We start from the raw sequence: 24,120 nt of genomic DNA, 5'->3' as shown, positions 1-24,120 counted from the left end.
GGGTTCGGATTTTTTCCGAATGATGTTTTATATTGCCGAAACTTTAACAAAGGGAAATCGCAGCTAAACTCGACAGAAATTTTGCAGCTAAAATGAAACTACACACGTCATGTTATATACGCATGGCCGTGCATATATAGAGATTTCTACCACGACGGCTCAATAGGAATTAGGTAGGACCAGCGCGCGCGCTATGTTACAATCAACGTTAATATTACATCCAACCTTCGCCTGAGGGCTCGTGTTTATACTGAGAAAATGCAAGTGTTTAGTGGGATATTCCATGGTATACCACTCGAAAGGGTTGCATAACTAGTACATATTTGTCTTATTTTTTACTGGGCTTTAGTGTCTTAGGCTACGCAAATGGAAGAGTTAAGTAAATGTTGAGTGCTCTATTACGTTCGAGAGTAACGAGAACGCACAGTTCTCGCCGCGCTTTTTTTATTTTTCGCGCGCTGTTTTTCGCGCTGCGTCCCAACTAACTGAACGCCTGGAAGAGGCTACTTGGTCGCCTGTGTCTCACCCAGGCGCATCCACGCAGACTCCGCCAGGGGCGGTTAGCTGGTGAGGGAGGCAACAAATACTAGCTTTCCACGCGTCGATCTTTGCTGGATTTATTTCCTCCCGCATCAACTAACTGCCCCTGGGTCTCCGAGGATAACCTAAGCGAGAAAAATCGATCGAAATTTTCGTAAGCGGTTCACATTTTGTCCCCCACCCCCTCACCACCGTGACGAAAGTGACGCGTGCGTTTTTATTCAAAGCAAGTAGCGTGGAGTTAATTTGCGACTAAAGTTATGGCTTAAGTGTGGAAGTCATTGGCAGTTAAGGAATCAGTGATCTTTTCTCAGATCAACCTGAGAGTTAATCAAGAGTCTAAGTCTCCAAAAGCTAACATTTATTTGTGTCCGACTCCTCTGTTGCCAACCCGCTCGCGTTTGACGTCATGAATGAAACAAAACCTCGCTCCGAGTTGGGGTCACCTACAGAAATCGACTATGGTTTGTTCGAACAAGATAAGTCTTACACCCACCGAGTTATGTAGCTCGACGACGTTATGTAACCAGATTTGTAAGTCACAACATAATTTTATCGATTCTATAATTAGGTCATATCCCAAAAAATTTACACTGTAGAATTCAAGACCTCATGCACTAACAACAGTCCCCATCATATCGAAGGCACTCCCTTATCTACGGTTTAAATACAAACTTATTGTTATTATTTACCTGCCATTCCATGGTCGTTTGAATGGAACATTATTCAATTCCAGGCATTACTTGAGGATGATTTCGGATTTACCTACTTCCGTGCACACTACTGTCAGTCAATGAGGGAGATATTTACTTTGTTACTCTCCATTTCGAGGCTTTATTTACAGCAAGAGCAACTCTGCTTATTTAAGAAAAAAACAAAAGGAACTTTAAAAAGCAAAGTGTTTAATAGAGAATTTCTTTGTACAACATCTATTCTTATGGAAGCCACTACAAAACCACACCAGAAGAAGCTTGTTTCAAGTCTATAGTTTGCACACTTGTTAATTTGGACAACTCGCAGCTCTAAAACGAGCACTGAAGGGGAAAAACAGTAAAAAAATATTTAAAAAAAAATTCGAAGGAAATAAACGTCATATCAACACTTAAATTGTGAGTACCAAGTATAAAATGAATGAAATACAACGGATAGCACGACTGACTATATACATGGTGTATTGACACAGTCTATTGACTTAATCATCCAACTGGCAAAGAAGAGCTACACCGCGCATGATCCAGTGCGACTGCGGCTGGTCGGACGGCAGGCGCATGTCCATGACAAAGTTAGTGGAGTGTCCTGTGGTGGAGAGTGTTCCGCGCCTCTCACTGGTCTTGTACACAGGAGCAATATAATGTGGTCGGTCAACAATAGCTTCTTTTTTGCAGGGTTTGAGCCACATCACAGGCATGTGATCGTAAAGTGCTTTGGGGTGAGATTCGCCGATCACCTTTTTCTCTCTGTCCCAGCGCGAACCTTCCATGAACAAGCCTGATACGTAGACTCCATCCTCGGGTGGGGTGTCGTATTTCTTGTCATCAAGCACCTCGAAGTCGAAGGTCAAAAGGTCGATAGGTATGGTATATTTTCTGGCGTAGTTCTGCTTTGAACCCGTCAAGAATGCCTGAGTAAAGAAAAATCCAGATACCCAAAAGACTGGGGGCGCTCCCACATCATACCACTCCTGAAGAAACTTGAGTCGGGCGATAAGGTCATTGACATAACTTCCGAGAGGTTTGAGTGATGGGTAGGACTTCTTCATCCACAGACCGGGGATTTTTCCTTTGAGAATGCCACTCACAACTTCTTCCAGTTCAGAAGACATCACAACTAAGCCCTAGAAACACAAAAAAGCAAGTTCAAATTTAGCTGGATTTTACGAGGTACCACCTCAAACATTATCCCGTTCTACTCAGTTATAAACAGATATTAACAATACGCCATATGATTTTACCCTAGAGTACAGTTTGAGCATGTTATTTGTAATCAAATTAAACCGCCCACATTGAAAAAGAGGGCTTTGTGTCTGCATTTCCTGAAAGACAAACATCGAACAAGACATCTCGTCGACATTGTTGGGTGTAAGATCAGCGCGCATTTTTATTAGTCTTGCTAGCCAGAATACAGCAAGATTCGTACAACTGAACATTCCCTTTTATACCGCGCCATAGAAAATACAGCCAATCAGAATACAGGGAAGCCGTTCCATATTCGACGGTATTGCATCCACCCTTCCCATCATGCGCCGCGCTTATGTCGCTTTGATTGTGTTGGCCACCGTATGGCATGGTATAAAATACATGTATATGATCTACCCGAAACCACCAAGATCAACCCATGGCTTATGCTAGTTCGAAAGTCATTCTCACTAGCCCCACAAACTTTCCTCTTAAGCTTGGTCTACACGAGGAATTTTTGTGACGAATATATTTGATGGTGTGGATGGCACAGGAAATATTTGTCAACGGTTCAATGTTTAGTGCGCCAGTAATGACGTCGGACAGCAGAGACACGCAGAAACAAGGCGGGGCTGCTTAGCCGCCCCCAAAGAATATGGCGCTTACGAATATATTTGCCACACTTTATGTGACGAGTCGTCTACACGAGCAATTTTTCGTATGTGACAACTTTTACTTGTCATAAAAGCTAACAGGCCAGCTTTTCAGCAAATAAATTTGTCACATAAAAATTGGCAAATTTCCCTCATCTACACGAGCGAATAAAAATTGTCACATAAAAAATTGCTCGTGTAGACGAGGCCTTACAGTACTTTTGTAATTTGAATTTCCTCAAATGTTTTCCCAAGACACTAAACTAGCACGTCGGGTAAGTGAAGGACAGAATCCTTGACTACAGAATCTTTTAGCCCCGAGCTATCGGACATGAGGTTTTTTTGCACGCTGATCATTTAGATATGAATGTTGAAAAATTGATATCAGTGTGCAAACAAAGTTGCCTGAGAGCAAGGTATGCGTACCTTGATGGCCTTCTGTATGTTAATAAGCGAGGATCGCACCACTTCTGTGAGTCTGTTGAATCGCACCATCTCCTGTACAAGCACCGTGTTCATACTCTGTGTGTACGTGGTAGGATACTTGCGCAGTGCAGCTTCAGTGTCAAAATTCTTAGGCAACTTCTCCAGGATGTCTTCTGCTACACCAAACACCACCTCATCCTCTGACTTGCCACCCTTGGAGGACGCTCGTGACTGTGTCAACAGAATGCTGTTGAACAGCAAGTGCGTCTCTTGTTGATCTTTACTGATGTCTGCATTAGCATGCATGCCAAACACTTCAGGGTGGGTGATTAACGGCAAGCTCCGGGAATACTCGATGTACGAGTCGTATTCGCCCTCCTTGGGAGCAAAGTAACTGCCACTAGGAGAAAACTTGTAGTCTTCGTCTATGATGTCCGGACTGTAGAACTTGTCCAAGATCGTCAGCAGCGTTCGTCTGTCACGGTCATCAGTCACCCGACCACCATAATTACACTCTCCAGTCAGATATTTCAATGCAGCAAATTGTACTTCCTGTACACAGAGAAAGACATTCATCAGTGTAGCCAAAGAATTATCAGGGAAACATCAGTACTCTGTGACTTCCCACCCTTAACCGGTTCACTCGAATAAAATACCAGAGGCCAGTTCCAGGATTGGCCTGAATTTTACTTTCAGTTTTGATTTTGATCACGTTTTTGGCTACATTTACTTTTTGTCCTCCAGTTTTGACTTTGACTAACCTTAGTCTGTCCACAGACTATTTTTTTCTGCGAGTTTCTTTCTTTTTTCTCCCGAGCGTGCAAGCGAAGCGAGCGCGGAGCGCGAGAGCCACCCCGAAGCGGGCGAAAAAATATCCTTGTCTTTCCCCAGCCCCACTGGCTTGTTCGCATCTCACGCCCCGGGTTAACATTTTGCTAAGCCTGTGATCTCGACGAACTCAATACACACGGGTTACGCAGTCAATATTTGAGCAGTTTTTGACAGGATAAAAGAGGGAAGATAGCAGCACTTACGTTGTATTTGTTCATGAACATGTGAAGCTGTCGAACACTAATCCGTAGGTCAGTCTCATTGAATTCGTACGGAATGTTCCAGCCCAAGGGACCGAACGTTCTCCGCTCTTGGACGATGGCGTGAAAAAAGCACAAACCGTACAACATTTTCTTGAACTCTCGCTGAAATGTAAGGTAAAGAGAGGATTTAGGATTACAGCCGCTTAGCTATAGCCATTAGGCAATCTCTTAAACATCTCGCATTAAAACTGAAATCACACAATAATAACCTTTTCCACGTATTGGAGGAACATGCAAAATTATGGTATGAAACGAAACGGGTCAAAACGATACATTGCGTAATTTCCAAGGGTTTGTGTGCGCGACAGCTTTAAAAAGTATCTGTAAATTCGAGGTTTCTAAAGGAATATATTCCTCTCGCAGATGCTAGTCACACTTAAGAGCAAACCCAAGATTAATTTATTGTATGTATAAGTTTTCAAGGCTAAATTTACCAAAAATCTATAGAGGTAAAACAACGTTGACGTAAATACAGATCAGCGTGTAGTAAAGGAATTGCTGTTTGTTTTGATACTGACCGGTTTGTTGCACGATGTAAAGAACTCTGGGTCTGAGATGGGGTCACTCAGGTACGACCGGATGACATTGGAGCGCAGGCCCTTGGGAGGTTCGTTAGTCATCTTGACACCATTCTGCAGTACAGACACTGGGAAGTTTGGCGACGGGTAACTTGTCAGCCACAGACGAAAGTCAGGATGCGTTGTGTCTGGATTCAGCTCCTTCAACACAAGTGATAAACTGCTTCTTAAAACACTGCACTCAGAACTTATCAGTTAGGATCGGGTAACATTGGTATGTAAACCCTTGGCATCAGAGAACAAAGAAATGGTTTTGTTCTCTATGGTTCCCAGCTTAACTCCTCGGTCGCGTTTTGCAACTAACCAACCGATCAAATTCCCATAGTTCGGATTTTTTAATCAGTTAACGTTCTTCTCGTAATATTAGTTTACCAAATGTCAAACTGATACACTAGTACACTTTTTATTTTTTAATTTTTGTTTTTTTTGGTCGCTTATAGGAGGTGGTCGCCTAGCAGAGATTTCACAGATTTTTCCTGGAACTTACAGAAAAGTATATTTGCTGTATCCGTAAGTGAGATTTAGGAGTAGCTTCATATGTAGACGCTTTTGACAGGTCAGTGATCGCTCAAAAAACTTAAATTGTATCTTAAGGTAGTGAGTTCTATCCTTGAGTCCATTTACTAGTCATCGCAAGAGGTTTTACCACCACCATCACCACCACCACCACCAACATCTTTATTTCCCATTACAAATGTCAGTACAGTTATTCAGGACAGGTTGTTTAAATAAGGTAATTGTTGTAATCATTTGTTTTTGATCAGACTGAACGCTAAATAAACCGTCTTGGGAGAGGAAATAAGTCGAGAATAGCGATGGAGTGATTGGAACATCAGTAACGGCTGTTACCTCGCAGACTTTCTCAAGTGTCGGCATCCATGATGTTGCTAAGTGACAGTTCTGCAGCACCACCCAGGTGCCATCTTTGACGGCCTTCTCTATCATGCGCATGGCAATTGGACCCTGCCCCTGACCTAATGATAGTGAGCTCAGCTTGGATCCACTAAAACCCTGTGGTAACAACACAATCAACAGTATGTCACTTAAAACACTGCAGGAAACTTTAATGAAATCAGACGTTGCCACAAGATTGTAACAAAATGTTGAAGGAATCGTAAGCCCAACGCATTAAGTTTGTCCACACTGTATTGAATCCTATCATTGTACATCTTTGGTCAGCCTCACTACTAAAGGTTTCCCGTCGTTTGCTTAGATTGTCGGGGAAATGAAGAAGATCTAATACTCTGACAAGACTAGAATGTAAGTTGTGTCCTTCACCCAATCCCCACCTCACTCAGGGACTGGACTGAGGGATGAGGAGCAATAGCAGAAAATTAGGATAGACTGTGCAATGTACCTGATCATCAGCAAACTTGAGCAGGGCGGCTGTAGGATCAGATCCCGGAGACAAAACGAAGATGAGAGGGGCACAGCAGTTGGAATCAGCAAATGCTTTGCCAAGGTCAAACGGCGGTGGCTCAATAAACCGTTTGCCAAGCTTAACGGTAACAAAGTCTTGGACTGCGGGCGTCATCTGAAATGAAAAACCTCGGTATTCAGTAACGGCAAATTCTTTAAGTTCACCAACATTCGCATGACTGTTCAGAGAATGTCTTGCTCTGAATAAGCTGTAGACATGGAAAGAACAAGCGCAACGATAAAAACAATCTAGTGGCCCAATGCGAGCGTTCACTGTAGTTTGGCGTTAAGATTTTGAAGAGAAAAACAACATCAAGTGCTTGTGTTCTAGATACACTGCCGTTAATTACTTAGTGACATAACATACCTTGTCCGGTCGAAGACAGCGTAGGATAACCATTTTTTGAAACTGTCCGAGTTTTTCATTCCACTCTCCAGGCAAAGGCTCATTCTGGGGCTCCTGTTTGTATAAGAAAGATCAGTAAATTACTGCTATTGTACACAGGAGCATTTACTCCACGCTTGGCGATGGTACCAGTAGGATGAACAAATTACGCAGAATTAGTTAGACTTCGAATTTATCAGCAGTGACAGTTCATCTCTCTTATTAGTCCTCACAAGTCACTAAACAGCTTGTAAAAAAGAATAAGTGACAATACTACATCGCTTACATTGCTGTCGTAAATCTTTTTCCATCCTTCTAGGTGTTTAGGAAACTTTTGTCGGAAACCTTTAAACCTACCAGGAGAAAAAGATTTTAAAATAAAGTTAATACAACAACAACTGGGAGGTCGTCAGTTATCACTGTACAGTACTGTAGAATCTAGCACTCTCTTTTATTTGGGTTCATTAGCGTTCCTTTGGGAATCTGTTTTGTGTTTCTTTCCTGCGCGTTTAGTATAATTTGCATCTTGTTAAATATTCTAGTTTTTTAGTTTTCGCGCACGCTGCAGTTTTTAGTTTCACTGTTGATCTCAACGAGAATAGATCTAGTGTAATAAACCTATATAGAGTTGCTCTTTCGCGGGCTACAGCGCCAGTACAATGGAAGCTTTGAGTTATTATGTTCATTGCGTTTCGCTTTAGGTCGCTTGTCAGCGTTATATATCTACATTTTGTAAGTTTGTATTTTTTGTTGTTTCTTAGTTCAAACCTCTTCTCGTTTGCGTGTTTGGAATCAGTTGTTGTATGTAGCCAAGGAAGGATTCGCCTTTTGGCAGTAACAAGTACAACTTACATGGACAAGTCATCCAGCCTACACAACTCGTCCCAGGAACGTGACGGCAGCCACGGCGACGGATTAGAATGAGGATTGTCCAGGCCTACTCCACCAGTCAACAAGAAACGCCATTCATTATCACACACGTCTCCTTTGCTTTTTAGCAGGTTGACACACAACAGAAACGAGAACAACAGCTGTAACAACAACAACAGATACAAGAATGAAGTTGTAGCTTTCGTGCATAAGATAACTATTACCAACAATACAAAGAAATCTTGTTACGTACAACATTATAAGACTAGGAGTTTCAATAGGCGATTTGCATGATGGCGTCATTTGAGTACAACTACCAGAAGCCTTCACTTTTTCCGTTTCTTATGCTTATTAGGGCGATTATTATTTAAACACTACTAGGGCTTCAAAATTTAAATAATAAAGAAAAATCGAAAGGAATTCTGGCAGTTGTAGTCAAATGACGACAACGTGCAAATCTGCTATTGAGGCATTCAGTCATCTGAGATAGAGCCTGTCTTTAAAACAAACACAAAACAATTGACAAAAACAGTTCAAATTTAGAGTTCTCGTTAAACAAAGACGAGAAGAGAAGAAAAATATCCTACCTTGTCCTTCTCAAACAGTGAGCGACACACATTACAGTACAGAGAATAAGTGAAGTGATTTGTCAAATTCTCCAGTCTGTTGAAATAGCAAAGGTCATAATAACTTAATGAAATTACTGCAGTCTTGGCAATCCATGGTGCAAGAGGTTTTAAATGTAAATTGAAAATTGATTCTACATAGTTTATAAACATAATCTATGTAGGCCACAGTCACATTGGATACAGCGCATCAGCTTGTTACTATCCGGATACGTCACGTTTCTAAGCAACAGCTCGACAGTTAAGACAGAATTCCGACAAACGGCATAAGACATCGTGACCATAAAATACGTAAAACGTTTTAGGGGGCTGTTTGCTTACCGTTGTTCCAGTACTTCTGATTTTTCCGAATTGTCGATGGATAAAATGAAGAGATTAATGAACCACGTGAGCGAGTACTGATACATAGGTTCAATATTGGCCAGATCAGCAATGGAGAAGAACAGTACAGCTGAATGAGTGGCAATAGGCGTGTAACCCATGCGGGTGTTGTCTATCTTCTTCTCTGTTTCCTCTGCTATGGCCTAAAACAAATCCAATCACATCTCAGAATAAAGTGATAACATCTAAGACTGATGATAATGAAGACAACACGACTGTGGACTGACCTGCTTTTCAGAGATTTCATTGGCCAGAACCTTTGATGAGGAAAGAACGTTGATAGCAGTCTCATCTTCCAGGATGTTTCCTTCAGACGCGGAAAGAACCTCCAAAATCTTATCTTCAATTTCCTTTAGTTGCCTGTTTTGATAGAAACAAATTTGGAAAATAAGTTGACACCAAGCGGTAATGCAGGTGATAGGAAGAGGAGTGAAGTTGTACCTCTTATTCTCTGCACTCTGGATAATGAGTGCATTCTTCTCTTCTTCGAGCTCAGGCCTCTCTCGTGCCACTACAATCCCTAACAACTGATCCTCCAGTCCCTCAGGTGTGATCATAAAATTCAGCAGGGTCACCTGCACAAAAGTGAAAATATTCACACATCACAATCAATTAATCCAACAAGCTATAACAGGCTGAGTAATACTACTTAGAACGCAAAACTAGTTAGCGTTTTATACCTTTTGTTCGAGAGGGAAAAAGGGAAAGGGAATTCAGAAAAATTAACATGTCCAAGTTTTCAGGGTTGTGCGAAGAAATTTCATGTAGTTTATATCAGCAGTGTTGAAGAATCTTGAGCTTGTTTACTTCTTCCTTCAACAAGTTAGGAGAGCTACTTGCCTTAACAGCGGTCTCTGGAAGGTAGTGCGGATTTCTGAGCTTGGTTGTTATATAAAACCTGAAGAGCACAAGAAATTTCACAGACTAAGTCATATAGAAAAGCAGAGATTAATGTTAAATCCGTTTCTATCCTCTCAGCTCTGTAAATTATTCGCACAATTACACTTCACACTGCAGTTCACTTATCCTGACTAATAACAAATCCACCTTTGGCCTTTACTACTTCGTACATTTCTTATCGTGGTTGTTACTACAAACAATTTGACTATCATCTTCCACTACATGTTTTCCTTGGCAGCTAAAGAGAATGTGAGATTTAATATCAATAAAGCAGGAAATTGAACAACACTTTCTCATTACTGAAGACGTTTTCATCCAAAGCACAGTCACTGATAAGTAGTTTAGATACCACTCAACTGTCGCGTCCGGTAACTAATAGTGAACAATACAACTGCGAACACACAAAAAGCCAGGCTGAGTCAGTGTTACTGACCTGAAGTCCTTACTGTACTCAATAACGCTGTCTCCAAGCTTGATGCAGATACTGCCGCCCTGTTTGAAGGTCTGTTTCAGAAGTAGCGGCTCTAACAGCGGGTCCAGTTCCTCGCCAACGTTTTCTAACAAGACCTAAAGTGGAAATAATCACGACAGAGCAACTCGGTATAATGCAAAGGTAAGTCAAAATAACGAAGCATGAAATAAGTCAACGTACCGGTGTTCCAAACTGGATACAGTTCTCCAGCGTCCTGACGTAATCAGCGTCTGTCATTTTGATCACATGCAAGTTGTTTTTCTTCTCCATGTTTTTCACCCACTTGTTGGCCTGACCCTGAGGATCGATCATCAACGGCCATCGGTTTGCATTGCTGAAGGATAAACAATTCCGTCGGTGTAAGTCAGATTATGTTGCGGTTTTTTGCTTTGGTTTTGCTCTAATGCATTCTGTGATTGCTTAAAAATTTCCCACCACTTTCTGAACCAATCAAAACCAGTCGCCACTTGGCCATCTGGCTTTCTAACGTTTGGTGCCGGTAATTTCGATTCTTGTTGGTGCGTTGTGCTCCTTTTTTCTTCTGTGATCGGTAATTTTGATTGCTCTGGTTTTGTTTTCACGACACATAATTGAAAACAGCTGCAATGGCACAGGGTTCACAGTACCTGATGATGATTCCATTCTCAATAGAGAAGCTGTCAGTTGGCAGGCCTGCAATGTTCCAGTCCCTTATTTTCACAGGGTCACCGAGAGTCCCTGTGACCGAGAAGTCGTCAGAACAAGGGATATTGGTATTGCGGCAGGCTTTTACCCAATCTGCAGTTTGCTCCTGTCTGAATGCAGCAGTGAAGGCTCCCAAGTAAGCCACTACTCCAGATGATACTAACACGTCACCGATTAGATTCTCAAACTTGATGCCAAGCTGCTTGGCCACTTCAGTCCACCTGTAACAAAAGAATATTATAAACTAATTAAAAACCATAAATGTTTACATAATAGTGAGCTTAAGCAACGACGACGACGACGACGCTGATTTCCGTTTCGTAAACGGTCGATGCCATTTTTAACGGTCGATGCCATCATTAGTAACCAAGCCTTTCAGAATGGACGATGCCATATCTGCTTTAGTATAGGCCTGGACAAGGTAGAAACTGGTTTTAATTTGTTGATTGAGTAAAACGCATTCGTCAAATGCTTGATTGTTCATATTCACACTGGTTTGCTTGCGGTTAGCTTTTATTTGATGGTTGGGGCAACTCTATCATTAATATTTAAGAAAGTCATGTTTTATGATGAAATTCTGCGGAGATTTGGCGGATCAACCTGGTAGTGTAGTGGTAGAAGAGGGATGTTAGGAAACAGAGGTTTCGGGTTCGATACTGGGTGGTTACTTACAACTTTTCTTTTTTCTTTAATTTCGTAGAGAAAAATTCGTTGATAGTTAAAAAGTTTCTAAGTGTCGCGAAATTGGTATCGACCGTTTACGAAACGGACAACTGCGACGACGACGTCTATTCAAAAATGAATTTATATTTTACCAACGAAATTCGCAATTGTCCAGATCTGTTCAGGGGCCCGTTTCTCGAAGGTCCCGAAAGTTTTCGCACCCGAAAAGCCGTCGCAAAATCTCAAACCTTATGACTTCAGAACTGTTTTATGCACATATTCTCAATAGGAACAGAGGTTCCCTACATACAACAAGTTTCAGGTGTATACACTTCTTTATCTTTAAATACCGATTGACTAAAAATGGCTTTGCGGGCCTGAAAAGTTTCCGGGGCTTTCGAGAAACAGGCCCCAGGACGCCAATGGCTCTAAAAACTTGCTCAGGCTAATTATGTAATAACAGCGTTGCTCAGCGTTCAGTTTCTAATAAAAATACGACAAATTAACCGTCATCGTTCGCGTTCCTTAGACTACGCAGAACTTGGTCATTTCACGTTCCTGTTTTGTAGAGGACGGCAAAGAAATGTACAAAGATTTATAACGCACGTGCACAGCCATTGTTTTGCTCATTCAACCTTTTGTTTGGTGACGTTCTCGTCACCGTCCTCTTCGTCCCTAATTTATTTCCGTTGAGATGTGGCTAATAATGCTCCTTTCTTCAAAAAAGGCCGATTTTTGCTGCAGTTTTATGACAAATTCGAGAACAGGAAAAACACTGAGAAGAAATGAAGGAGATATACCTTGTTTTTTCTCCACCAAGACCACCAATCAATTTCTCTGCGCGGTCAAGTTTTTTGGTACAAAGGTCAACCTATAAACAAAGGGATAGTACACAATGAAGGAAAAAGAGCGATATAAAATATTGCGTTAACAAAATTCATGATACGCTCGTACTTGTTTTTCAAGATCTGCCTTCTTCTTCACATTAGCTTCGTACTTCTCTTGCAGTCGAGAAAGCTTGTCCTGAACCTCGCGAAGAGCGGAACGCTTCTTATTCAAACTCTGCCAAGAAATGCATCAACAGTTCAGTTATATCTTTATTCTGCGTGGCTTAGCATTGAAAAACGGTGTCAAAACACAGTAAAGTGACGAGCCTTCTCAAAGGAAAGGATGATTCTTTAACTCTTTTCCTAGTTTACAAAATGGAAGCTAGTTTATCAGCGTAAATAAATGTAACATAGTCATATGGAGTAGCTACACCTCTCGGATCGAGTCTTGGTTCATTGAATAATTCTTCAACATTTGTTATGTGTAGAGACTGGTACTCAGAGCATAATGGAAACTCACGATTTTTTGACCTCAAGCTCAACTCAGTTGTAAATCATCGAATACAATAAAGGAGTTCCTCACCTCCATGGCAACAGCCAGCTCTGCTTCAGCTTCTTTGAGAGCCGCCTTCTTAGGAGCCACAACTCGCGCTACCCTGGACACCACAAACAGAAGTCCAGTCAGGACCCTACTGCTGCTATGACGTAGTTATATATTTTCAATCTACTTCCAGTCGCATTAAAGACAAATACCAAATCTACTACTACTCAACATGAAATAAAAACGTCCTGAGGAAGCATTAGAACGTCAAACCACTTACCTTGCGGGGCTGCACTGTAAGCAAAGCTTGTAAGTTATACAACTGTATAAGAATTTTTTTTTTTTTCGGAGAGGAACACATGTCTGCTTAATAACTCTACTTTATAAATATCACTACCTTACATTGGTCACCATACTAAATAACCCGTCCATTGCGCATGCGCTTCAATTCACGAGTTAAAATGTGGCCAAAGATGAACAACAGCTATTATCTTTTGCGCATGACTGATGGCGCAAATAGCTCTATGGGAATTCAGCCAAATAGTCTGTACTGATTTGTTTCCTTTGAAACAATAAAAGCGCAATTGTTCAAACAAGGGACTGCATTTAGGAAGAACTCAGCTTTTTATTCCACATGATTATGGCAAAGCCAAAATTTTAGAATTCCGTGTCAAAATACGTAGGCTCGAGAAAATTTCGACGAATTTAAAACATTTTTGAAAAGTAATTTAATTTGTGAACATCAACTCATAATGTAAACAAAAAAAAGGTTGAACAATGCATGTTAGTCCCAAAGGGAGTCCATTGTAAATCCAGCAGCACTTATTAGGTTTTGGACAAAGCATGCGCTGTGTGGCCAAAATAGCCAGAATTTGGCTACGTTCGCTCGGAGTTCCGGAGAGCCTCGCGTCTTGCTAAGTCAAGAAAGCAAAGATCTATGGTCCAGAATGGTGAGGAATACTACCACTATAAAAAGGCATGTACTAAAACCCGAAGCAACGAAACGAAACCACAGAAACGAGCGAAACGAAACCACAGAAACGAGCGAAACGAAACCACAGAAACGAGCGAAACGAAACCACAGAAACGAGCGAAACGAAACCACAGAAACGAGCGAAACGAAACCACCGAAACGACCGAAACGAAACCACAGAAACGAGCGAAACGAAACCACCGAAACGACCGAAACGAGTAAAACAATAAGTAAATAAATGAAAAAAGTTAAAAAAAAAAGCCTTGATCTCTGACACGTTACTATGGCAGCCTGATCTCGTACCCAGATCCACATGTGTGACATCGTTACATCTCAAACCTTAAAGATGGATGAGCGCAAGGGTGTCGACGACGACCACGAAGACATCGAGAAACAGGTGAGTATTTTTCACATTTTGAATGGCATTCTAGCTGAAACAAGAAATGTAATTTCAAAGAAAGGTTTCCTGGTCGTATCGTGGATTCGTAGGCAGTGGCGAGTCGACAACGCCGAGCCCAGGATGTACGGAAACACAATCTCAAGAGTATCCGTGAAGAGCTGAAGCGCCTAATAAGAAATTACTTTGAGAACTGCAAGAGTCACGAAGGCCTGACGTTAATATGATTAAAGCCTGTCAAGTCGCCCTCCTTTTTCTTTAGAGATATATATTAAAGAAAGTTCTGGTTCGCACGAAGAATGCTGCAAAGTCATTCTCGAAAAGACCATTCGATTCACCACCGTCTAAGAATCCACGATACGACCAGAAAACCTTTCTTTGAAATTAGATTTTTTGTTTTAGCTAGAATATCATTCAGAATGTGAAAATACCTACCTTTTTCTCGATGTCTTCCTGCTCGACACGCTTGCGCTCATCCACCTTTCAGGTTTGTGATGTCACGATGTCATACATGTGGCTTAAGAGCGGAGCTGGGTACGAGATCCGGCTGCCATAGTAACATGCTAGAGATCAAGGCTTTTTTAAAAACTTTTTTATTTATTTACTTACTATTTTACTCGTTCCGGTCGTTTCGCTTGTTTCGGTGGTTTCGTTTCGCTCGTTGCGGTGGTTTCGTTTCGCCCGTTTCGGTCGTTTCGGTGGTTTCGTGTCGTTGTTTCGGGTTTTAGTACATAGATTGTATTATTATAACTTATGAGAGTGAAAACTAAACACTATTTTAAGGTGGCCGAACACAGTTTTCGCGCGCGCTTTTGCTGATGCAATTGAGCGCGCGCAAAAACAAACATGCCGTCAATAGAGCGATCATTTTATTTACTCAACACCCGCACTATCTGTGCTATTTTTCTCCATTATTGAACGCAGTGCGTTATTGATGGCTTTAGTCTTTTATTACAAAGATATGTTAGAAAAGGTAACGACGCAAAGAACCCATCAATTCTCGGCTTTTTCTTTGTCACCGAAAGAACCCAGTTAAATGCAGCGCATGCGCAGTTGCTCGAAAAATTGAGACCGATTGCTTTTGCAGAAACTTGCCGATTTCTGACGACCCAGTCATTAGAATTTCAAGAAATTTGGCAAAAAAATAGTTCAGAAACCACGTGAATGATCTATCGCAAAAAATCTGAATTTTGACATAGGGAATTTTTAATAATACAGAACATGCAGTGAAAACGATTTACGGCGAATTACGAAAATCGCCTATGTCAAAATTTTATTAGAACAGTGTTGACAGAAGGGATTTAAAGTCAATTCGTAGTGGGCAAATGATGAAAAAAATCTAACGACTGGATTTTTTTTAAATAAACAAAAACCATTTTTTAAGCCTTGTTTTTAACCAGCCCCGTTGCCATGGCGACAGCACAAACCTTAGCCAAAATGCGAGAATAAACTTTTCTGTGATTAACCTTGACTCTTGCAAAAAACGGGCGCCAAAGCATAAATAGCTTAAAAGAAATGGTGAATTAGGCATAGGCTCTTGAAAACTGTGTTCGGCCACCTTAAGTTGCTACAGTTATTCACAACAACTGAGCAAATTGAAGTACAATGGCTTAAGTGGTTGTACTGTTGTTAAGGATAAAACGACTTAAAGCTTTCAAGATGACCCACCAATCAGGGTTTTATTTGTCACGCAGTGTAAGTAGAGAGTAGCGTTACTCACTTGTCGTACGATTCCATAGCGACGACCCACTTGCACAAGCCCTCAGCAGCAGTGGATGCTGTTTTAATCTTATCAGGATCAAACTCCGGGTTTGATGTGTATTTTTGTCGGATTGTCTTGATGATTGCTGGTGGAATGTTATCTTTGTCATAGCTTTGTAGAGACTTTAAGAAGTTCATGTCACCAAGCAATCTCTTTGAAGGTCCCCAGAACTCCTCGATTTTCTTGCCTATAAACAAAACCAACGTCAGTTCATGTTGCCGCCTATTTTTCCTCCCCATCAACGCCTTACAAATAAGTGAGAAAAGATAACAGCACATACAACAGTAAAATCAACAGTCATAAGTAGATATTGCTTCTGCATTACCTGACCCGAGGGATTCGAAAGGAATAGTACGGGTTACCACCTGCACCCAAGGGATTCGAGATCAATAGTATTTGTACCAGCTAGCTTCATATTACCTGAACCCGAGGGATCCGGAATCCTTTCAGGTTTGATGCCCTTCAAAATACAAATAGCTTCCATGACAAGTTTGACGCCAGCTGGAGGCTGCTTCATAGTTTTCATCACCGTAATGTCCTGCAGAGAAACAACACTGAATTATCAGAAGAGCGATCAAACCCCCTTTACTTACAGAGACAGCATCAACAAACAGCATAAGAACAGAAGTGAAAGGTGCAGCAGTAGACTCTTACCGCTGGCGTGAGTGTATTGAGAGCAGCGAGGGCAGCCTCCAGGATAGGAATGGCTTCACCCAGGTCCTTATCGCATTCATCTTTTATTGCTTGAGCTGCTGCAGCTTGCTTGTTTGCGACTGCCTCGTCTGCTTTCACCACCTATACACGATAAACACAAACAATGGGACAACAACCCCTGAAACAATTCACAGGCCAACATTGGAGGCAAAATGTACATCCTAAATAATTATGGAGATGTTTGGAGAAAGTTAATAATGTTCTTGATGTTTACGTGTGTCCTTCAGCGACATTAACTGTTGTTTACCTTTTCTTTCTTGGCAACCTCCACCGAGTCTTTCTCGATTATGACCATGATCTCGTCGACTTCCTTGCCAGCTTGTATGAGCTGTGGCTGGAGAGCTTCCAATTCAGCCTGCATTGCTGATACCTGACAGATCACAAGAAGATCGCCCATCAATATGTTTACATTGCAACATGCAAAACTCAATGCAGTTGTTACCTGTGACTGAGCCGACTGCAGCTTCTCCAGACCAGTCTCGTATCTCTTCTTTGCTTTCATCACATCTCTGAAAAGAAAATAAATTTGTTATCAAGCGGTAATTAAAAGTTCAACAGTAACAGAGACGAGAATTAAGATGTGGAAGGTTCTTACACTTGTTTCAAGTTAAGCAGACTCTTGAAAGTTGAAATGAGTTCCAGATACGATGTAGGTGTCACGTAATTGTGTCTTTTGAGTTCATCCTCGAACAACTTGGACAACTGTCTTGTTCCAGTGTGAAATGTCTTGCACATCTGAACACAACCACTCCTCACTTGTGGTTCTATTTCTAAGTCCTCCAAAAATCGCTGGGCTACCACCTGGAGTGCATCGTCTGGCCATGACTGGCAAACACAGAGGAATTAAAATGATTCAATTGCACTGATTTAGATACAGCAGTTATGTCTACAAGACGCAGATTCTTTCATTCAAGAGAACATGTCTGGACGGACTTAAGCATGGACGAAACAAAAAACTACTCATTAACGATATTTCCATATTGTAGAACATTTTGAAGCCCAGCTGACTCACACCTCTCCCGTTTCTGTAGCATGAACTTGCTAGGAGTACTGCTACTCTCCCTGGAGCATCAGTATTATGTCACGTTGCCCCAGCAATTCACTTTTATCTTTGTATCTTTGTTCAATGCCTAATCAAACTAAGCCATGATTGGCGAGAGATTTGATTTTAGATTTTTGACCTTTCGGTGAGGTTTTCTGTTTGTTTGTATATAGTTTGCCTTTCAGTTTTGAGTTTGATTAATCTCAAACTACCCAAAACATATGTAGTCAAAAACATTTCTATTCCAGAAATTAATGCTTCGGTTAACTTTTAATCCTGGGTTAGCCTTAACCGACTTTTGAACAACCTGACCCTGGTGGAGAGAGGCACTGCGAGAGTAAAGTGTATTGTCAACGACCGCAACACGATGACGTTGAGCACGATTCACTGACCGCTCGATCCAGACTCCAGCGGAATAACCATTAGACTACCAGACTTCAATCGCTACGTGCGTTACATGGGTGCTATTAGTAAATTTTAATTTACTAATTCACTAATATTAAAAACACTTAAAAGTGTTTGGGATAGCATATTTTCCTGTCGTTCCGTTGCGGCTGTATATCTTGTAAAAATGCCGTCATAGTCCGTAGCGCGGAAGTCCCACGAAATTGTAAGAATGTTTTGATAGCCTGTTTTAAGTATGAGATTCGGTCATATACTTTGAGAAGCTTTAAACATATTTAGATTATAGAAAATCCAACAATCATGATTTGGCAGAGCAGTACGCAAAAAGCGCCCCCCCCCCCCCCGACCCCCGGGGCGGAGGGTACTCCCTTATATGGAGTATATAGGTATGTGCGTCCCAAAGGGTATGGTTTTTCAGCCGCTTTGGTCCTAAATAGGGTATGGTTTTTGCACTCTAGTCTTGAAGTAGGTATTTTTTTGTAGAAGAAGCTACTTTCTCATCATTATCATTTCATTTATTTTATTTATTACTGTTATTAGAAATATTTTACAGGATTTAACTAATTTATTTTTTACGGTAATGTAAGCGCATTGAGTTTTTTTAAATGCGCCCAAAAAACTTTATTATTATTATTATTATTATTATTATTATTATTATTATTATTATTATTATTATTATTATTTATTATTTATTATCGATTAGACGATCAACAAAAGCCCGTAACACTGCCTACAACATCGGTCTGAACCAGGTAACTAATTATAAGGCCGGTCTGAAACAGGGTATTGATTAAAGGGTCAGGTCATAAATAGGGTACGGAATTTTTGGTCGGGTCATAAAAGGGTAGGGAAAATCGTAGATTTTGGTCAAGAATAGGGTAAGGGTTTTGGGAAGTGGGCCGCACACCCCCACCAAATTTTTCTGGAAGTACTTCCCTCCCCCCGGGGGACAAAAAGGCATGCACTGCGATATGAAGTTGACTAAGATGGTTGGGATGGAAATGAATTACAAGTATGGACAAAGTTGTCGTCAATGCGAAGCTCCTATGGTCAGGACTGTTCTTAGATTCCTTGCGCGACAGGAAACTCGTCAGAGCTCATCATGTTTGCGTCTGATCTCAACAGAACGTTTCTTGCATTTATTATCATTTAAACAAGTAACGGATAGGATTAGCTTTGAGGGGAATTAACAACAGTTAATATGAGGACGTGAAAAACAAAACAAATTTCAAACTCTGGTTAAAATTCCAGGGAGTTGGCTACTTGTTAAACTATGAAGTGTGTGTTTATTACCTGGAACCAGTCAATGGTACAACAGTTGACTAATGAAGGAAACTTTCTGAGCCTGTTACGGAACGCGTCACCAATTGGGCTCATTGCAAGCACAATATGCAGCTGGTCTCTGACTCGATCTACAAAGTAGTTGAACAGCGCTACTGGCGACCCATCTGTCTGTTTTGACTTGTCGCGTTGCCTTCAAGAACAAAATTAATACCAGAATCTCAGTTGACATTGCTCATTCTCTTTTGCTTCTTTTTATATTAGCCCCAAGAATTTCTTGCTTGATCTAAGCTTCACCTTAGTGGTGATATTATGTTAAGAATATTTGCCTTTAAGGTAGATTCCAGTCCTAGCGTTACCATGGTTCAAAAGTTTAAATGAAATCGTCATGTGTAGCCAATGAAATGAAAGCTATTGAGTATTACTTTCATGTGGTGCTGTTTAGTGTGTTGTAGAAGGCGCTTCTAACTTTAAGCACGTAAAGAATGAAATACATCCTAGGCTTGCTACCATTCAGTTGAAAGCTGTTGGGCAATACTTTCACGTGAGATGCTGAAGATAATTCTAACTTTAAAGTCTGCGGCTGAAACCTTAGTGTCTGGACACTCAAATGAAAGCTAGTCAGTGGGACTTTGATGTATTGTACTTTTGTTCCCTTTCCTCATTTTCCAATATTGATTTTTGTCCAACTTTCGCACTCTAGCAAGTGTGATAGATAAAAGGTGACAACAAAGCCAAATACAAGTGAATATAAGAAAGATCATTTATTTGAACGGTGTAGAAATATATGAAGACATGATTGATCATCGCAGTTATATACAAAACTTAAGCAGCTGTGAAATTAAAGCCTGAAAATAAATCAGGCTTGAACGGGATTCGAACCCATGAACTCTGCGATACCGTAGCAGTGTTCTACCAACTGAGCTAACAAACCAACTGGGAGCTGGCTCTATGAATCTGCACGGAATGTAATAAATAAGAATTCCAGTAATAGCTGGCTAACGTTCAATTTGTGTTACCAGTGCAACATCGTACCTGTCGAATACTCTCATCTTTTCACAAATCTCTTGTTTCTCATCCAAAGGAAATAAGTTGGGTACTTCACCAGCATTCAATAAGTTGTTTACATCTTCCAAAAACGATTCCTCTTTAATCTATGAGGCAACATAGCAACATGGTAAGTCAGTTGTGAAACGTCTAAAAACGGTTAGCAGCAACCATAGTCAGTCTAACCTGAGTGTCAGTAAACAGGAACACCCCATTCATTTCGCCTTCAGCCGTCTTTCTCAGAATCGCTTTCAAGTCTTCACGCCACTCATTTGAAGTGTATCCTTTGCCAATTTCAACCTGACACACAGGAAAGGTATATATACCGTTAAAACGCGATAATTGAAAAACACAATTATCGTGAAAAATCCTGCAGCAAGCAAAGCACACAAATCGTTACCTGAAACAGGTCATAATCTGCCATGTGCGCAGCTAGTCTGGTCAAACTCTGTCTTCCACTGCCGCCAACGCCCACCAAGAGACAGTGACCACGAGGCTGTTTGATCACGCGGGAAATCCTAGACACATGCTCAATAGCAAACCTACAAGAGATAGACAGCATGGTTATTACTACAGCCAGGCCGATAACACAGGCTAAACTCTCCTCCCTTACCTGAACAACACCAAATTCATGGGTTTCTTGCTCATGTTGTTGAATTCATCTAGGTACGTCTCCACCACAGAACGTAACTTGTCCAAGTCCTTGACCTCCACGTAAGGCTTAGGATCCGCCTTAGGGTCAGTGAAGTCACAGTAGATCAGACTTCGTAAGTCGTCCTCCTCCACTCGGCCGTCGTTGTTGGAATCAAGTCGTTCAAAAAGCTTGTCAAATTCAACACCAAGGTGAGGTTTACACATCTCACGCAAGAAGTTGAAGAGCCACTGCCTGTCACTGTCATCTACCAGCCGGTCATAATACACACGGTAAACCTAAACACAAATGGGCCCATCAGTTTTATTATTCACCCCAATTTGTTTAATGATAAAAGTGCCATCATATTTTTATAACCAAAGCCCAATTAGGTCAACCACACCAAATACAGCAATTAACCGATCTGAAGTTGAGGGAAAGATATGCACCTTCCATCACAAAGGAAAGAGGATCTAAGGGGAAAGGCAGTTTAACAATGACCTTGTTTTGGTTTCTTCCACTCAAAAATAGAAAAATCTCCTCAGTCTTCATAACAAATACAAATACCATTACTTAAGTGTACCAACTTCTCAAGACAGAACGCCAAAGTTTAATTTCTGAGGTTTGCCTCATGCTAAAATATTTCTAAAATATCTTTGAAAAGGGAACCAATATTGCAGGAAGTATTATTCCAGGGATGGATGTTATTTGAAGGAACATTAAACAAATGATAGGCTATGCGATTAATTAAAATGGTAGACCTTAAAAGAAACCTCGTAATACTTTAAAAAGTTGTTAATTTTCCCCTGATCTAGCCATATGCTGTGCTACTGAGTGGCTAAATCACCTACCTCGTGGCACCAGAGTCGTTTGAGGTTATCAGGATCTTCAGTGATGTCAGGAGTGGAGAGAAGAGTGCCTTGAATGACTCGAGCAAAGTCTCTTAAGTTGAACAAGTAATGTGACTTGGCTGGAGTGGGCAGCAGATTCGTCATGGCATTCTTGTACACTTCTAAAGTGCTGCTAACCAGCATCTCACCCACAGCGATATATTCTTTAGAAAACCCCCTGAAATATTATATGCACAGAAAACCTTCACTAAAGGAGCTACACTGCAGAAATGTTTTCAGTGTAAATACAAGTTTCTGTTTCTTTAAAAATAAAAAATAAAAAATAATTATGATAACGGATATATTTCATAAGTGATGTATACAATCACCTTGTGGTAAGATGCCATTCCATGATCCTGCCGAATATTTTAGTCATGGTTGTATCATCAAACGTGGTGATACTGATCGTGTTGAAGTGACGTAGGAAGCGAGGTGTAACAGGATTACGACCTCCGCCTGGGGGACCCATGGCTCCTATCATCTGAATGTCCACCAGATGGATAGGAGAAGTGTCTTTAAGGTCGTACCTGCAATGTCATAACAGGAATTCTCAAGACGTCAAACATGGACTAAATAACAACTTCTTACATCTCATGTCGACAACAAAGAAGACCCCAGAAGAAATACGAAAATAGCGAGAAGCCAAATCAGATTGTAAGTCAAAGGTAATGAGGGCTAATTACCAGTTCCAGTGATCCATCCACTGACGTAACAGTTCAATTGGAGGCTGGGCGCCATACACCTCTCGAGCCGGCATGTTCAAGTCGTCAACAAACACAACCTAAAATTGCACCATCAAATATTTAATAAAATAAAAAATAAATCACTGTAGGTGTCATGGTATTAAGCACCGTTGAGCTAATTGGTGACACTACAAATGAAGAAACAAATATTGTAAATTGAACAAATCCAGCGTCAAAACCACCAGACCATGCCGCCTCCATCAGAACAAAGAAAACCATTGTAGCATTGACACCTTAATTATTGTGACAGAGGGATGTCGCAAAAGGATAAAGTGAAAGTATATAATTTATATTTGCCGATCTAAGTAACAGATGTTTATTCCGCTGCTAATGTAAATACTAGGATCTAAAGCCGAGACAGAGAGGTGAATTGAATACGCACCGTTTTCTTGCCCAGGGGAGGGCCAAACACTCCTTTACGTCTCTTGTCTAATTTAGACATAATGATGTCTTGAGTTTGTTTAGCTGTGGTTTGGGCTGAGAAATTGATCAATAATGGCTTGTAAGTGTCTGACAGGTTCTTCAAGAGAAAGTTCTGTTGAAAAAAAAATTAAAAAAACAAACAAACAAACAAACTGAGTCACATTGCATCGGCACAGATTAAACAGTATATCCAATGTCGTGATCGAGACACTTTGCATATTCAATATTAGTTGGAAGCAGTTTATCATCTCTTGCTACTACGTCGTGACGTCTGTAGACAGTCCACAAGAAAAAGAACTATTTAAACAACTCTCTACTGTACGCACACATTCATACAGCATGGAAAGGATATCATCACTTTGTCAATGAGAGCTATGAATAACGAGTGAGAGAGGAGCAGTACAGACCGTGATATAGACAGATTTGCCAGTTCCTGTGGGCCCAACAAACAGGCAAGACTTCTGATGAGACACAAGCTGCTCCATGAGGAAGGTATAGCGCACAGTATCCACAGTTGGTACTATGATCTCATTGAATGCCATTTCCTGCAGAGTATAATCAGCTTATATCAACATTGTGATGAAGTCGTAACTTCTCTTTAACTTCGTTGTTATCACAAATTCAAGTGGGAGGTCACGCAACTCGAGAAACTGATCAATCTTGGAAATATAGAAGGAAAATGGAAAAAAATACATAAAGAGCTGTGAGGATAATTTTAAATGCAATACCTTGGGAATGGGAGGAGCATCCTTGATTTCCTCAGTCCATAGTTCCCACTTGCCCATGCCCTGGAGATGCAAATCATACATTAGTCCAATACTTACAACCCAAACAAGATATGGTTAGAAAACAAACAAC

The 24,120-nt window shown here is 40.9% G+C and overlaps 1 protein-coding gene and 1 long non-coding RNA gene across 2 annotated transcripts in view; one reads left to right on the top strand and one right to left on the bottom strand.

Annotated features, from left to right (window-relative positions):
• The window catches only part of LOC149113489 (uncharacterized), a 67,665-nt gene that overhangs the window by 20,487 nt on the left and 23,058 nt on the right, over positions 1–24,120 (top strand). The window lies entirely within an intron of this gene.
• Positions 1,426–24,120, bottom strand: part of LOC110051317 (dynein axonemal heavy chain 7-like) — a 72,306-nt gene continuing 49,611 nt past the window's right edge. Inside the window, exons 50-86 of the mRNA XM_089288381.1 lie at positions 23,991–24,050; positions 23,670–23,807; positions 23,222–23,374; positions 22,780–22,877; positions 22,426–22,623; positions 22,058–22,274; positions 21,189–21,505; positions 20,976–21,117; positions 20,762–20,875; positions 20,564–20,682; positions 19,541–19,721; positions 17,396–17,625; positions 17,243–17,309; positions 17,048–17,170; positions 16,741–16,881; positions 16,507–16,624; positions 16,045–16,273; positions 12,997–13,069; positions 12,541–12,648; positions 12,387–12,457; positions 10,866–11,144; positions 10,420–10,573; positions 10,201–10,334; positions 9,708–9,765; positions 9,309–9,442; positions 9,095–9,227; positions 8,808–9,010; positions 8,448–8,523; positions 7,843–8,021; positions 7,277–7,343; positions 6,973–7,065; positions 6,544–6,720; positions 6,036–6,197; positions 5,127–5,327; positions 4,549–4,710; positions 3,515–4,066; positions 1,426–2,374 (exon numbers count right to left, since the gene is read on the bottom strand). Coding sequence (XP_089144507.1) covers positions 1,733–2,374; positions 3,515–4,066; positions 4,549–4,710; positions 5,127–5,327; positions 6,036–6,197; positions 6,544–6,720; positions 6,973–7,065; positions 7,277–7,343; positions 7,843–8,021; positions 8,448–8,523; positions 8,808–9,010; positions 9,095–9,227; positions 9,309–9,442; positions 9,708–9,765; positions 10,201–10,334; positions 10,420–10,573; positions 10,866–11,144; positions 12,387–12,457; positions 12,541–12,648; positions 12,997–13,069; positions 16,045–16,273; positions 16,507–16,624; positions 16,741–16,881; positions 17,048–17,170; positions 17,243–17,309; positions 17,396–17,625; positions 19,541–19,721; positions 20,564–20,682; positions 20,762–20,875; positions 20,976–21,117; positions 21,189–21,505; positions 22,058–22,274; positions 22,426–22,623; positions 22,780–22,877; positions 23,222–23,374; positions 23,670–23,807; positions 23,991–24,050 — 6,303 coding nt within the window. The 3' untranslated portion in view covers positions 1,426–1,732. The remainder of the gene's footprint in view (positions 2,375–3,514; positions 4,067–4,548; positions 4,711–5,126; positions 5,328–6,035; positions 6,198–6,543; positions 6,721–6,972; positions 7,066–7,276; positions 7,344–7,842; positions 8,022–8,447; positions 8,524–8,807; positions 9,011–9,094; positions 9,228–9,308; positions 9,443–9,707; positions 9,766–10,200; positions 10,335–10,419; positions 10,574–10,865; positions 11,145–12,386; positions 12,458–12,540; positions 12,649–12,996; positions 13,070–16,044; positions 16,274–16,506; positions 16,625–16,740; positions 16,882–17,047; positions 17,171–17,242; positions 17,310–17,395; positions 17,626–19,540; positions 19,722–20,563; positions 20,683–20,761; positions 20,876–20,975; positions 21,118–21,188; positions 21,506–22,057; positions 22,275–22,425; positions 22,624–22,779; positions 22,878–23,221; positions 23,375–23,669; positions 23,808–23,990; positions 24,051–24,120) is intronic.

The sequence above is a fragment of the Orbicella faveolata genome, unplaced genomic scaffold, assembly GCF_042242905.1.
Source record: "Orbicella faveolata isolate gen_17 unplaced genomic scaffold, um_ofav_v1 contig_15, whole genome shotgun sequence".
Lineage (NCBI taxonomy): Eukaryota > Metazoa > Cnidaria > Anthozoa > Scleractinia > Merulinidae > Orbicella > Orbicella faveolata.
Note: the sequence above shows the minus strand (reverse complement) of the source record. Positions and strands in the feature narration are given on the sequence as shown.